This window comes from Schistocerca cancellata, chromosome 7, assembly GCF_023864275.1.
Source record: "Schistocerca cancellata isolate TAMUIC-IGC-003103 chromosome 7, iqSchCanc2.1, whole genome shotgun sequence".
Classification (NCBI taxonomy): domain Eukaryota; kingdom Metazoa; phylum Arthropoda; class Insecta; order Orthoptera; family Acrididae; genus Schistocerca; species Schistocerca cancellata.
The window spans coordinates 54,480,331-54,494,298 of record NC_064632.1 but is presented as its reverse complement, the minus strand read 5'-3'; the positions used below and the strand labels follow the sequence as shown (position 1 = coordinate 54,494,298).

The 13,968-nt window shown below is 40.0% G+C and overlaps 1 protein-coding gene across 3 annotated transcripts in view; it reads right to left on the bottom strand.

Annotated features, from left to right (window-relative positions):
• The window catches only part of LOC126091847 (KH domain-containing, RNA-binding, signal transduction-associated protein 2-like), a 537,235-nt gene extending 526,129 nt beyond the window's left edge, over positions 1 to 11,106 (bottom strand). For 2 of the 3 annotated variants that reach the window (XR_007521268.1, XM_049907106.1), the window contains exon 1: positions 10,821 to 11,106. Coding sequence is in view for 2 of the 3 variants with exons in the window: in XM_049907106.1 (XP_049763063.1) it covers positions 10,821 to 11,043 (223 nt within the window). In the remaining variant the exon portion in view is untranslated. The remainder of the gene's footprint in view (positions 1 to 10,820) is intronic. The other variant, XM_049907107.1, reaches the window with a different exon arrangement.
• Positions 11,107 to 13,968: the final 2,862 nt, after the last annotated feature.

Below are 13,968 nucleotides of genomic sequence, written 5' to 3'. Positions count from 1 at the left end.
CTTATACCAGGTACAGATGCAATTTGTGACAAATCTTCACAGAGCTCAAAGAAGCTCACACAGTGCTTTCATTTAACGACTACGGCAACACACTACGCGCACTTTCACATTGTTTCACGTCGACAGCTCAGTTCCTGCATGACGACCTAGTCGCTGTTCAATTGAGATGGTCTCATTCGTTTATTCGAAATTACCGTCACAACCATTGAAACCTTATACCTTATGTCACATTTCCTCATATCCAAGTTCTATAAATATATATGTAAAATTGCTCATGCCATAACTACAAGTACTGGAATTTCTGGTTGTCATTAGCAACAACCGAAAACAAAAAGTAATTTTATAGGAGTATCACAAGTTTTTCCTCTAAGCGATATAGCGCATGCTGTTCTGTACAGGTTCAATACGTAACATCATTTTCCAGACTTCAACTCAGTTTCCGAGATGAGAAAAGCCTCCACTTTAACTAATTCTAAAAATACAAGGTGCGTTTGATGTACGCCGACTGTTTTCTGTGCATTTATGTATTAAATTAACGAACATAGGAAAATTTAACTGAACGATACAAGTTTTACGAACAGTTGACTGAAAACAGCCGTCTGTGTCTGGTATAGTCTGGAAGTTACGGCCAAGTTTTATAAGTTGAAATTCACTTTCGGATAGCGATATTAAAGCCGGTTGTGCAGCAAGAACAATGCTTCCCCGATATAGAGCGGCGTAAAACAAAATTTTATACTGCTCAATCTTCTGATAGAAAACGGATTAAAGGGGCAAACTTTATGGCTTATCTTATCCCTGAAATGGAAGCTCAAGCGAATTTATAGCTACCAAATAAATGCCACCATTTATTGAAGCTTAAAGATTTCTTGCGCGTGACTTCGAACATAAAGCCGGCAATAGCGCCTTCAAGCAAGACAGCATAAAAATTAGAATCTCGAGGTACGTGAATAGGATACTCTCTCGATTTAAAAGTGAGTGGGGTCTTCAAAACTGACACGGAAAGTATGAGGCATCAACTTTTACTTGCTGAAAGAGCTGAACCCTACAAGTGCGTAGAACTTCCAGGCGAGAAATTGATTAATTTTATTGTTTTCTCACATCAGTTTAATCATCGATTTAACTTTTCCATTTGCTCTCATTTTTCCACCTATAATTCTTTTACCACATGGAACTTTGTTCATGAGATTGTATTTATTTTTATGTACCGACTTAGATTTAATTTCTTCTGTTTTATCGTGCAATTTATTGCATTCATTATTTATATTCCTTATTATGACTGAATTTCATTTCACTTATTATCCCTTCCTCATATAACTCTTCATCAATGCTGTTTTGTCCATAGTGCAACAAAAATTCATGTTTTAAATATCTGTATGACAATTACCACCAAAATTTTACGTTTTTTATAGTACTGCACTGTCAATACAAACAGGCTACTACTACTTTTGTTTTTTAACCCTTAGATCGGCATTTTCAAATGTTTAAAAATTAGGGTAAATAAAAATAAGTAAAGTCACACGCACAATGATTCCAAGTGGAAAGAGAATTACAGGAAGAAAATGAGAGTAAATGAAAAAGTTAATATGATGATTAAAATGACTTGACAAAAATAAAAATAAATTACATTTAAACCAATTAATTGAATAAAAATAATGAGCGGTCATTCAGACATATATTTAAAAATAAAAATTTCTAAGAACCTGAGGAGATTTGAGCCCACACCCGCATATGAGGAATGTTAACCGTTACGCTACGCAACCATTTCTGTGTTAACAAAAGAAAATATGGTCCATAGTAGGCTGTGGTGTAGACTATTTTCACTTAAATCGTGCGATTGGCTAATTTGGCTTTTTTAAAGCTCTAGAGCATCATGCGAAATTCTGAAAAATTTTTCGTCCATTACTTGCAAACGAGGGCCCACCAGCGTGACTGGTTGTAGGGTGTGATGCCTGGGATCTTAACCTACATCACCGTATAGATGGTTTCAAAACGTCAATTCCAATGCTGGGGCCTCTCCTTGTCAGTGAAACCGTGTACAGCACGGAATAATATGGAACCATGATATTGAAAAAGCATCTGATACTTTCAGCACAGTCGTCTTATCATATTGCCTGAGTAATATTCGTAATAAAATGGAACACCTACTGCAATCCTTACGATGTTATCTATTATATGGCTACCAGTTTCGGTCCTTTCAGTGGACCATCTTCAGGCCTTAATTGACACTGAGGGGGTACTTACAAGGGAACATCCCCATCGCACCTCCCTCAGATTTAGTTATAAGTTGGCATGGTGGATAGGCATTGAAAAACTGAACACAGACCAACCGAGAAAACAGAAAGAAGTTGTGTGGAACTATGAAAAAAATAAGCAAAATATACAAACTGAGTAGTTCATGCGCAAGATAGGCAACATCAAGGATAGGGTGAGCTCAGGAGCGCCGTGATCCCGTGTTTAGCGTGAGCAGCTGCGGAACGAGAGGTCCTTGGTTCCAAGTCTTCCCTCGAGTGAGTAGTTTAATTTTTTATTTTCAGACAATTATTATCTGTCGGTCCGTCCGTCCGATGCGAGGTAACTGCGTCGTAGTATGATGACGCTACACCTAAACAAACATCGAAACACATGACGTCAGTCGACTACAGCGCATAGAAGAGAGAGTATTCCTGCTAACGAGGCTCCCTGGCTGGCAGTTGACTGTTCGCTACTTTGGACGAGAGTGCATTAAATACGTGAGATGCATTCCGTGGGCAATATGAATCCAGCAAATATAGCTCGCGACTTCAATAACAATGTCAATGAATATTTTCCGAACTGAAAGGCATCGGAAAGTTCCTTAAGGGATCGAACGATTGTCGAACATTTGTATGATTATTTCCTACATCTGTTGATAAACAGTACGTGTGGTGATGATTGTCTGAAAATAAATTAAACTACTCACTCGAGGGAAGACTTGAACCAAGGACCTCTCGTTCCGCAGCTGCTCACGCTAACCACGCGACCACGGCGCTCCCGAGCTCACCTTCTCTTTGATGTTGCTTATCTTCCGCATGGACTACTCAGTTTGTATATTTTGCTTATTTTTTCATAGCTCCACACAACTTCTTCCTGTTTTCTCGATTGATCTGTGTTCAGTTTTTCAATGCCTATCCACTGTGCCAACTTATAACTAAATCTGAGGAGGGTGCGATGGGGAGGTTCCCTTGTTAGTGGTCAGAGACACAACATCGTTGATACAGGTAGTGTGCAAAACCCGTTCATAGATTTGGCCACTAATGAATCGCGTATACGGATCTGTCTTGCATCTTTATATGGTTTCACTTGATGCCAATAGGTTTCCGGTTCTGTTTTAGTTCCTTGGATGGAGTACCTGAATATTGAATTGTATCAGCCGATGTCTTATATTAAGCTTATTCTGTCTTGCTTCTTTCTTTGGTTTCGCTTGATGTCAATAGGTTTCCGGTTATGAGTATGTTGGTGATTTTGGGTATGGGGTGGTTTGTTTCTTATCAATTGGGAATATGGACGGTGTTGGGACAGTTCTGACATTTGTCTCAAGGCCATGTGAAACCTCCGAAAACCCTGAATGTAACTGCTGGTGTACCCACCTTACTGTAGTCTCTATCTTCTGTTAGTCAGACATTTCATCGCTATGGAGTTTGTCAGCGAACGGGTAATTGTCGCGCCACAACTGTGGCACTGCGTTGCTGATGCAGATCAAATACATCCTGAACCAAAGGACGAATTTATCGATGACACTGCTTACGTACCTATATACTCCAAGTAAATACCACTATTCCCAAACTACAATCAACATTTTACACTGTGACAACTGCGGTGCATGACATATAATAAACTGAACTATGAAAACAAGGAACAAACAAGCTAGGGAGCGATTGATTAAAATTCGAAAACATACGCCGCTAATCGTCTCGTTGTACTTTCTGAGACAAAAATTCCAAAGATCGATGAAACTAACGTGTGTTCCGAAGAACATCAATGTTTGTTTTGAACGCGAATCGATGTGGTGAAATGCTGTTCATTGGGAACCATAACTGGGGTGACTCTAAGGCAGTAGAAATGATCGGCGTTAGTAACGAGGCACTATGTCTTCTTCGGTCGATCAAAGTGTTCTGGCCTTAGTCGACTTAATGTTAATCAACAAGATTCTAAAGGACGTAGATGGTTGCAGCCTTACTGGCTTAGTAAATTGTGCTCTCATTTTTTTCCGAGAACACGTTACCATTCGATGAATTGTGGCTGAAACGTTTAAGGCGATACGGAAATGTCTGCAGTCTGAATATTTACAAACACCAACTCATCTGGAAGAAGATAACATTCGATCGTTATTCGGAACTGTGTCTCTACAGCTGGATTGGTATCTTCGATTGGAAGACATCAGAGTTAAGACCCATGGTAAATATGGAGCACTATTTTATGATAGTTGTTTCAGATGAAGATGGATTATATTTAACAATTGATGCGGTTTATGGCAGCAACGGTGACAGCGAAGTATTGAAAGAAGCACTTTCTGTAAACCAGGTCAGGAGCTCCCGCTTCCGAAACCTGCACTTGTGAGTGAAGAAGATTGCGAAATTCCTTATTACTTTGCTGCGGGTTCTTTTGATATGTTGGCGCGAAGATAGTGGGGTCGTATACTCAATGAAATGTGATATGAACAAAACTGATTTGAGAGTTTCATAACTTTACACGAATACGTAATGGTGTATATTCTACGTACAATGAAGAAATACCCTATTAAGAACTAATATCAAAAGCATGAAAACAAACAGCTATCTATAGTGTTATGAAATTTGGTCTACAGGTTCTTGCTTAGCCCAGGTGGAGCACGGTCTTTTCAGAACAATGTATGTATGAAGCCACACACTAAAAGGATTTGACATTACATTAGATCCAGCATATCAGTAAAAAGAGTTGTAGACATGTTTTGTACGAAAAAACTACTATTTCTATTTAGCTCTGTATTTTCTCTCTTCTCTACAAATAAATGAAATTAATTTCATTTACTGTACTCGTCCATGACATTTGAATTGCAGTTCTTTTCCACTATTTATTTTGAGCTTTCCTACTGCTATAACCAACAGTGCTGCGATCGTACATACGCAGGTATTTCTCCACAGGACTACCAAAATGAACAAAGAACCCAGGATCGTCCCAGTTTTTCGCGCACAAAGACAACTGCACAACCTAAGCAGAAACTTTTGTAAACTGTCAGTAGCCCAGACGCGGCGCGTGGCAAAAGTGTAACACGGTGCATTCATCTGGTACTGAAGTGGCCTGCCGGATGACTCAGTCTGGTAGACCTGCTCGGTTTGATACAAACGAAGTTGAAAGCTAGATACATGCCTTTTGCCTATCGCCATTTCACCCGCCAGGATCACTTGCCACGTCCCTACGGTAGGCGACCTGCCTTATACAACCAAGTGTGCTGCAATGACTTAAGAGAGCTTAAGTCAGGGCTTAACATTTATGGTAATAAAAAGAGGTCGGTCGTCACAATAGGCCGAGAGGGACGAACTTTGCACCCCCCCCCCCCCATTGGTTCAGATATGACCATATGCTTTAATTGGTTTTTACTATCTCCTGTTTGTGGATGAAACTGCACTGTTTGTCTCACGTGCTGAAGCAACAAATTGATCGTAATACAGCATTTTTTAAATAGGCTTGAAAATAAATTGTAGCACCAATGAAGTAAGAGATCTAGTTGACGTTATATTTGGAGTACCTGGATGAACAGGAGAAGAAATATAGAGAAGGAAAACAATTTCCTGTAGCGCCTTTTGAAAACTAAACAACATATTCGAAACTAAGCTTCCAATGCGAAGGATGACTGTATGGTTAAAAAAAAAAAATCGATGTATGCATGTGAAATGCAAGAATTACAATCAGCGCATATTTCTGCAAGTTATTTGCTAATTTCATGAGATAAATGACCGAGACGACCTAACGGGTAGTGGGTAAATGATTTTACAAAACACGCAAAACCAGGATGGATGCATATAACACAAGACTCTAATGAATGACAAAATCTAGGAGGCCTTTATCTGTTAATGAATGACAGACGCATGATTATTATGATGATCACGAAGATATGGTTGGTTCTGAGCACTATGGGACTTCACATCTGAGATCATCAGTCCCCTAGAACTTAGAACTGCTTAAACCTAACTAACTTAAGGACATCACACACATCCATGCCCGAGGCAGGATTCGAACCTGCGACCGTAGCAGTCGCGCAGTCTGCGCGCCTAGAACCGTTCGGCCACCGCGGCCGGCACGAAGATATGGAGTGAGGTTAAAAATTTACTTACGGACTTCGATCTTTTAAAGATGAAATGCACTTACAGGATTCACAAGCAGCCCGCAAGACCATAATTAAAATACTAATTATTTTCCCTTCTACTGAGCGCTAAGGATGATACCGTACTTCCGAATGTTTCGTTCAACAGCTATCATTTTAATTTCAAGATTGTCGCGTTGCGAGAGAAGGAAAAAGGACGAGATGACGTCATATTACATGGAATACAAGCTCGGTATATGGAAGGATACAGAAATAAATTGGCGGTATCTTCTTCTGGGATTGAACCTCGGCCCTGCTTAACAACAGTCCTGTGTCATGCCGGTGTGCCACATGGCTTGGGCGGGACACACATATTGGCCACCAAGAATTCAACGTGAAGTCGACGTTCACGTTCTCGTTGTTTCGACCCAGCAAAAATACCCCAGTATATAAAATACATTACATTATTTGAGACTTACCACGCATTATTATTCGGTGTGATCGTTGGTTTCCAAACGCAGTTATTATGTATTGAGCGGGGTGCTGCGGTGGTTAACGTCCTGATTTTGCACCAGGGTTCAAATCACTACATTCACTTCTGCGATTTATCTGTATCGCTCTAGGCCAATGTCAAGTGGTTACTCTGCAAGGGCTGCGACTGACTTCGTCTACCGTCCTTGCCAATCTCAGATGGCCTAATTAACATATTTTATAGCATAACAAGGACTTCAGCCCCCCCCCCCCACACACACACACACCACACTCACTTTCGAAGCCTGATGAATTCCAAGGATTACGGACTGCATTCTTACGCTAGCGTTGTGTTTCGACGCGTGACTACTACACTAACTGTTGCAACCTGTAACGTCCTGCTATAATCGTCTAGTAAATTACAGCGTCAATTGCGTCAGGGGAAATGACTACTGAAACTCTTAAGACGCAACAAATCAAATGTGTGCCCCCCCTCTATGCAACATGCTATTACTAACTAGGTGTAAGATGAGATTTTCACCGTGAACGTAGCTGCAACACTTAGCGCGCGGAACAGAACTTTTTAACGACTGTGTATACCTCTTGGGCACACAAAAAATTTTGGTGCAATTTATCATACAATTAGTGGGCCACGTGGTACATTTCAGAGCAAAACCAGCCGATATCGGTGTGTTTCCGGTCTCACTACGTTGTTAACGTGGCAGTGAACACGTTACTGCGTATAGCGATAGCCGCGGACTTAGCTTCTGGCACATCGCCTGATTCTTCTGTCACAAATATACATTAACAAATGTTCTATTACTTACTTCCGTCATCTATTCATAGGCATTCAAGAGCGTTATAGCACCAGTTGTATTTAAAAAGTTGCTATAATATTCTGTTAAATTCAGCGGTGAGATCTGAAGTTTCCTGAGAGTTGCACGCAAAACAAACCTTTGCGTGTTATCTCCTGCTGAAATTCTATACCTTGGATCGTTTCTGACATATTAGGGGTACCTATGAAAGACGACAAATCAACACAGAAAAGGGGTTTTGCTGTCTTTACTTACAAACCGTGTGACATGTGTAAAATAAACGTAACATATAACTTAATATGTGAAACTTGTGCGCAATTAGCCACGACCACCCTCTACTTCAGCAGTCGAATTGAGGCGTCTGCAAAGGGAAGCTGTGTCCACTTTTTCGACAATGATACTGAGAAATGTGCATATCACAGTCAGAAAATCGAAACAGTTAGATGATGTATACCTTAAGAAAGATAAACTGAAATTGTACATTCAAGCTCTTCCTGGTTCCACATCCCATATAACCGACGGCCTGTAATCCGTTGTATGTCTGCACGTGGAGCGGCTACGATAGTCTAAGATGCGTCGAAATGGTGGACTGATCTGAAACCAGGGGCTTTTAACAGAGAGTGAGGTTGAGGCGACTTCTTTACTGCAATTAATAACTACCATGCTTGGGTCACGAAAGAACAAGCTTAATACATTAAAATCATAATGAACGAAGTATTTATGAATTAGACGTCCGCTTCCATCGAATGAGCAGGAAGGGCTTAGTAGCATAGAAGCTTTCGAATATACGGACTTTGTGGTCTAAATTGATAATACCACAATACACACACTGGCGTGAGAAGGTGATAAGAGAACTGAAGCCTTTGTAATCGGTTCTGGCACTTTTCCAATGTTCGTCTTCTCATCTGCGTACCCAACCCGAACTCTTCACAAGCAGTATGCTCTCCAATTGCATTGAAATAGTACTAGTACTCTAGTACTCCATGTAGCCTCGACACCCCCCCCCCCCCCCCCCGCCACAGAACCAAGACATGAGGTAAATAATAACTGAATGAAATGGTAAAGTTTCACCCATTAATTACAAACAACAACATAAAACTAACTACGGGAGACAAAAATACACAGGATAGCTTGCAGAATGGGCAGCTGAGATAGGTCTGTCTTCTAATGCAACTACCGGTTCTGCAAACAAATTTAGTACCATCTTACGTGATTAAGAAATTTAGTCACTTGAATTAAGATTCGCTAAAACGAACTGAATGGGCTACAGCAGTAAAATCTGATGACGATATGGCATATAAACTGAGACTGGTTCCGGCGACGCCACAATGTAATACTGTCGTGACTAACGAAATTTTATGACAGACAGAAAATCGAAACAGGATATGCTACTTCCGAACAGTAGTCTACATAAATGACCTATAATGCGGGCACCCTTCGCGTTAGACTAACGACACAGGAAGCTACAAAAGACTATGCAAGAGAAAAGTAAAAATAAATGCATTCAGACCGATCGACGAAAAAGTAATTGTAGATAAGGTATTATATGGGGCTTGAGACAAAAGGATTGTCACTATAATGCTGCCTAGATCAACGTAAACAAGGCCTCTAGCGAATAAGTGGAGAACAGATTGCGCCTAGATTGAGGCGTTCCTGTCTATTATTTTAATATGCATGTAGATAAGCAGCGTAGGAATGTTGGCTTTTGAGCCGCCCTGTAAACAGCACAGCAAGCGGAAACAAAATTCTAAATGAATATGTGTGATTTTCACTACACATTGTTAATAGCACGGAAACACTTCCCAGAGAGAGCATCGAACTTCCTCACACTCGACCATTTCTTTGGTTGTTTTCACTATGACATATGAGGGTAATTACGTAGTAATTCCTGAATACGTTCACATCTCGCTCTACAAAACGTAATTATTTATGAATAAAAATAACCATCGTGCATAACACAATGCGAAACGACAGAATATATTCAGCAAATGTAGCAATTATTTTTATACCTACTTAGATATTGGTATTCCCGCTTAATTCGCTTTAATACGCTCACGCTACAAGTGTGATAAAAGTTACCTCACAGCTCTCCTCTGTGAATTGAAACATGAACATATTGACTATTAGCCGAGGAGTAAGAGCCAAAACTACATGAACAAAAAATTACTCATTTTGCATACTACGATCCTAGTTTGGGAAGGAAGGTGTGAGGGGGAAGGAAAATGGAAAGTGCACGCTGAAACAGTTTCCTCTGCTGGTCCAGGTCCCCAGCTTCAAATACAAAACATCCATATCGTCACATGAAAATTGCAAAGCACGCTTCCGACTGACGCTTCACGCGTTCTTAAATCAACGGATATTTTATTCAGCGATTTTGATAGTAAAAGCAAACAACCGAACGTCAAAGATCGTCATCTCTGATTATGCAAACCCCATGACATTCACATAATCAGGGGAAAACAATTTAAGTGCCGTATTAAAATTAATGCACGGAAATGAAGTTTAATACAGCATTCGGGTTATTAAAATCGGACTATAAACAACCAAAAATTCCAACATACCGTACAGGAAATATGCTTTTAAAAGGTGCCGGTAGGTGGACGCAATAGGACGATAAGAACGAGATGTAAATTTGAAATGTAACGAATTTTTTGTAAAATGAGACAGCATTACACTATGCTTTATATCATGCATAGAGCAGGTGGTGGACGATCCTATAATGAATATTTGTATGCAGTTTACGTTATAAGAATCCTACACTGCAATGTAAATCCATAGCAAACAAAATTTTTTAAAAAAAATTACACTCGAATAATTTAATTAAATATCCTAATATTTCACAAATATCTTTAGTTTATACCGTATCCCTACTAATAAACCACGAAATATTTCTGCTGCAAAGTGGTCAGATTAAGAGTAAATAAAATATAGAGCAATCGTGATACTTCGTCAGTCATTTCCGGTTTCAGTATCGAATGTTATATAAATATGTCACTATAATAATGATTTCACTTCGATACTGGTATGCATCTAAACTGAGTTTACACACAAAACAATCGATTTAAACTGTTATCACTATGAATGTAACATTTCATGTCGGTATCAAGGATAGCCTAAGAACAATCGACGTAAAATCGATGTCTGCCCATACATAAGTAATATTTAAACCTCACGTTGTTAGTTTTTGGATAACCTATCCGATATAATTTAAAAAAATATATACACGAAGCGTATACCTTGATCCAGTAGACGAAGAGCGTTTGGCCACTGCGAGGAATCCAAGCTCTGTTTTTCTTGCAGCAGTTCACGAACATATTCGCCAGCTTTCTCGGGCGGTATCTGCGTTTCCATGTCTCCTTCAGACTTCACATTGGCACTGTTTGTATCACTCATGCAATCGGTACCACTGATATTGTTATTACGGTTTAAGTCGCCGTTTGCTGCAGAGTTATCCGCCATTACTACACCGAATACGTCCGTTTCCAGCCACTTCCACACAATAAGTGAAGCGTTTGATGCTCAACAACGACGGTAGTTCCAGCTGCTGCCGCTAGGGGCGCGGCGACTCGTGAACGTTGCGGCGACAAGTGAAGGCTGCCTTGCGCATGCCCGCATGCTGCGGAATGTGCAACGAAAGGAAAAGTACGGTAATCTGTACAGAAAATACTGTAATTAAACAGTCCTTTCATGGAAACCGACTTACGGCACTTACTCTTATGATTGAAAGTTGCAAATAATTACATAAAAATAATTTTATTAGAATTTACAAGCGAATAACTGCACTCGTAACCATACTGCATAGTAGATGACTGTACACAATTACAAAATAGAATAGTCCTCATATACGTACTAAAGAAAAGATAGTAAAAGGGAAAAAATAACTGAATTGATTAACGAAATTACTGTCCTATTTCACTAACATCCACGCTTAGCAGATTTCTAGAACTGCGAACAGTTCTGAATTCCACGTAAACTAGCATGAAATTCTGAAAACGCTGATCATATAAAACGAAACTCCCTCTCCTTACGGACAGTGAGTGGGCAGCGCTCGCATTTCTTCATTTCAGAATACTAACAAGTTACTTATGCAGATTAGTTTCACAATCATGAGTGTAATTATATATTGCGTGAAAGATACGAAGATGCATCAACGGGCCGTCGTGACCGGCAAACAAGTGAAACTCATTGCATTTCTGAAAAGAAAAATGCTGTTTTGATTATCTAAGACTGAAACACGACATGTGGGTCACATAGGAGAAATGTAATTTCAATATTTCTGGGAATCCGCTGACAGGAAGCATCAGCCTGGAAAATACTCTTTGTCGCTTAATATAAACAAAAAAATCGAGGAACGTGTTGCATATCATTAACAACGTACGGCTATTCTTCGTAGACAGCTGTTCAAGACACTATTCCATCTGTGAAAGTTAGTGCACAAACTACGGTAAGAGAGAGTGAAACGATGAAAAAGACGGTATTCGTCCTTGCCAGCATCGAAAGCGAGATTGCAGAAAGCAGTAGTAGAATTAAACATGCGCCTACTCAAGTGCGCCATTAGTATATATAACGTTACAATTGCCCACATGAGTAGGCTCGTGTTTAATCATTTAGGCTTGGAGAAAGCAGAAAGAGACGTGCTGGTTATTAATGTGGCAAAAAAAGAACAAAAATCCTCTGCGTACAGTACTGGACAGTATAAGATAGACTTCATTTGCCGTCGAACTTAAGAGACAGTTCATCTCCCGACAAAGAAAGCTATGTAAAACTGAACGATACTACACGATGAGACACGACAGAGGCGTCGGTATCCGCGCAGAGAAGCCTTGACCAACGTCAGAATAGTGAAAATTCCTGCGTGCTATGCTTCAACTCTTTAAAATGTCGTCAGTCATATGCAACCATACGTGAGACACTGAAGTGAATTGTTGAGATATTATGGCAGTGATAGTATTATAACATCGATGGGATCCATGGAATCTATAACTAGGGTTTTTAATTAACGAAACGTATTGTTCTTACTGACAGGAGACAAGGTTTTCTTTGCGCTATTCTTATTTCTGTCGGATTAAATCCGGAAATACCTTTTCTTACAAGGGAACCTCCCCATCGCACCCCCCTCAGATTTAGTTATAAGTTGGCACAGTGGATAGGCCTTGAAAAACTGAACACAAATCAATCGAGAAAACAGGAAGAAGTTGTGTGGAACTATGAAAAAAATAAACAAAATATACAAACTGAGTAGTCCATGCGTAAGATAGGCAACATTAAGAACATTTACAACTCAGTAGTGTCGTGGTTCCGTGGTTAGCGTGAGCAGATGCGGAACGAAAGGTCCTTGGTTCAAGTCTTCCCTCGAGTGAACATTTTTATTTTTAATTTTGAGACAATTATCAAAGTTCAGGCACTCACACATAATCAACTTCGGTCTCTAAAATTCCAGGACATGTTCAGATTTGCTTGGACATATGCAGGATTTGACAGTCTACACACGAAAAATTTTAAAACGTTAAAAACATATGTTTTCACAGAGCACAGGGAAAACTGTGCGACTGTGAAACTGTTGTATTTATTTGTTGCAGTTTATGTGACAAACACTTATGTTTTCATCACGTTTTTGGGAGTGATTACGACATCCACAAGAAAACCTAAATCGGGCAAGGTAGAAGAATTTTTTCACCCATTCGCCAGGTGTTAGGTGGGTCGACAACATATTCCTGTCATGTGACGCACATGCCGTCACCAGTGTCGTATAGAATATACCAGAGGTGTTTTCCTATGGAGGAATCGGTTGACCTATGACCTTGAGACCAAATGTTTTCGGTTCCCATTGGAGAGGCACATCCTTTCGTCTACTAACCGCACGGTTTTGCGGTGCGGTCGCAAAACACGGACACTAAACTTATTACAGTAAACAGAGACGTCAATGAACGAACGGACAGATCATAACTTTGTGAAAATAAAAATTCTCACTCGAGGGAAGACTTGAACCAAGGACCTTTCGTTCCGGAGCTGCTCACGCTAACCACGGGACCACAGCGCTACTGAGACCATACGTTCCTTTCTGTTGCCTATCTTGCGCATGGACTACTCAGTTTGTATATTTTGCTTATTTTTTTCATAGTTCCACACAACTTCTTCCTGTTTTTTCGATTGATCTGTGTTCAGTTTCTCAAGGCCTATCCTCCGTGCCAACTTATAACTAAATCTGAGGGGGATGCGATGGGGAGGTTCCCTTGTTAGAAGAAATAGGCTGAACAAAATAAAATAGTACCTCGGGTATGTAAGTCAGAAGCCGAATCATATGGAAGCCGAATCCTATCTTCGTGGTATAATGAAAGAGCATAGAAAAAAGTATATGTACAAAAGTTATATCGAAGGAAAGAC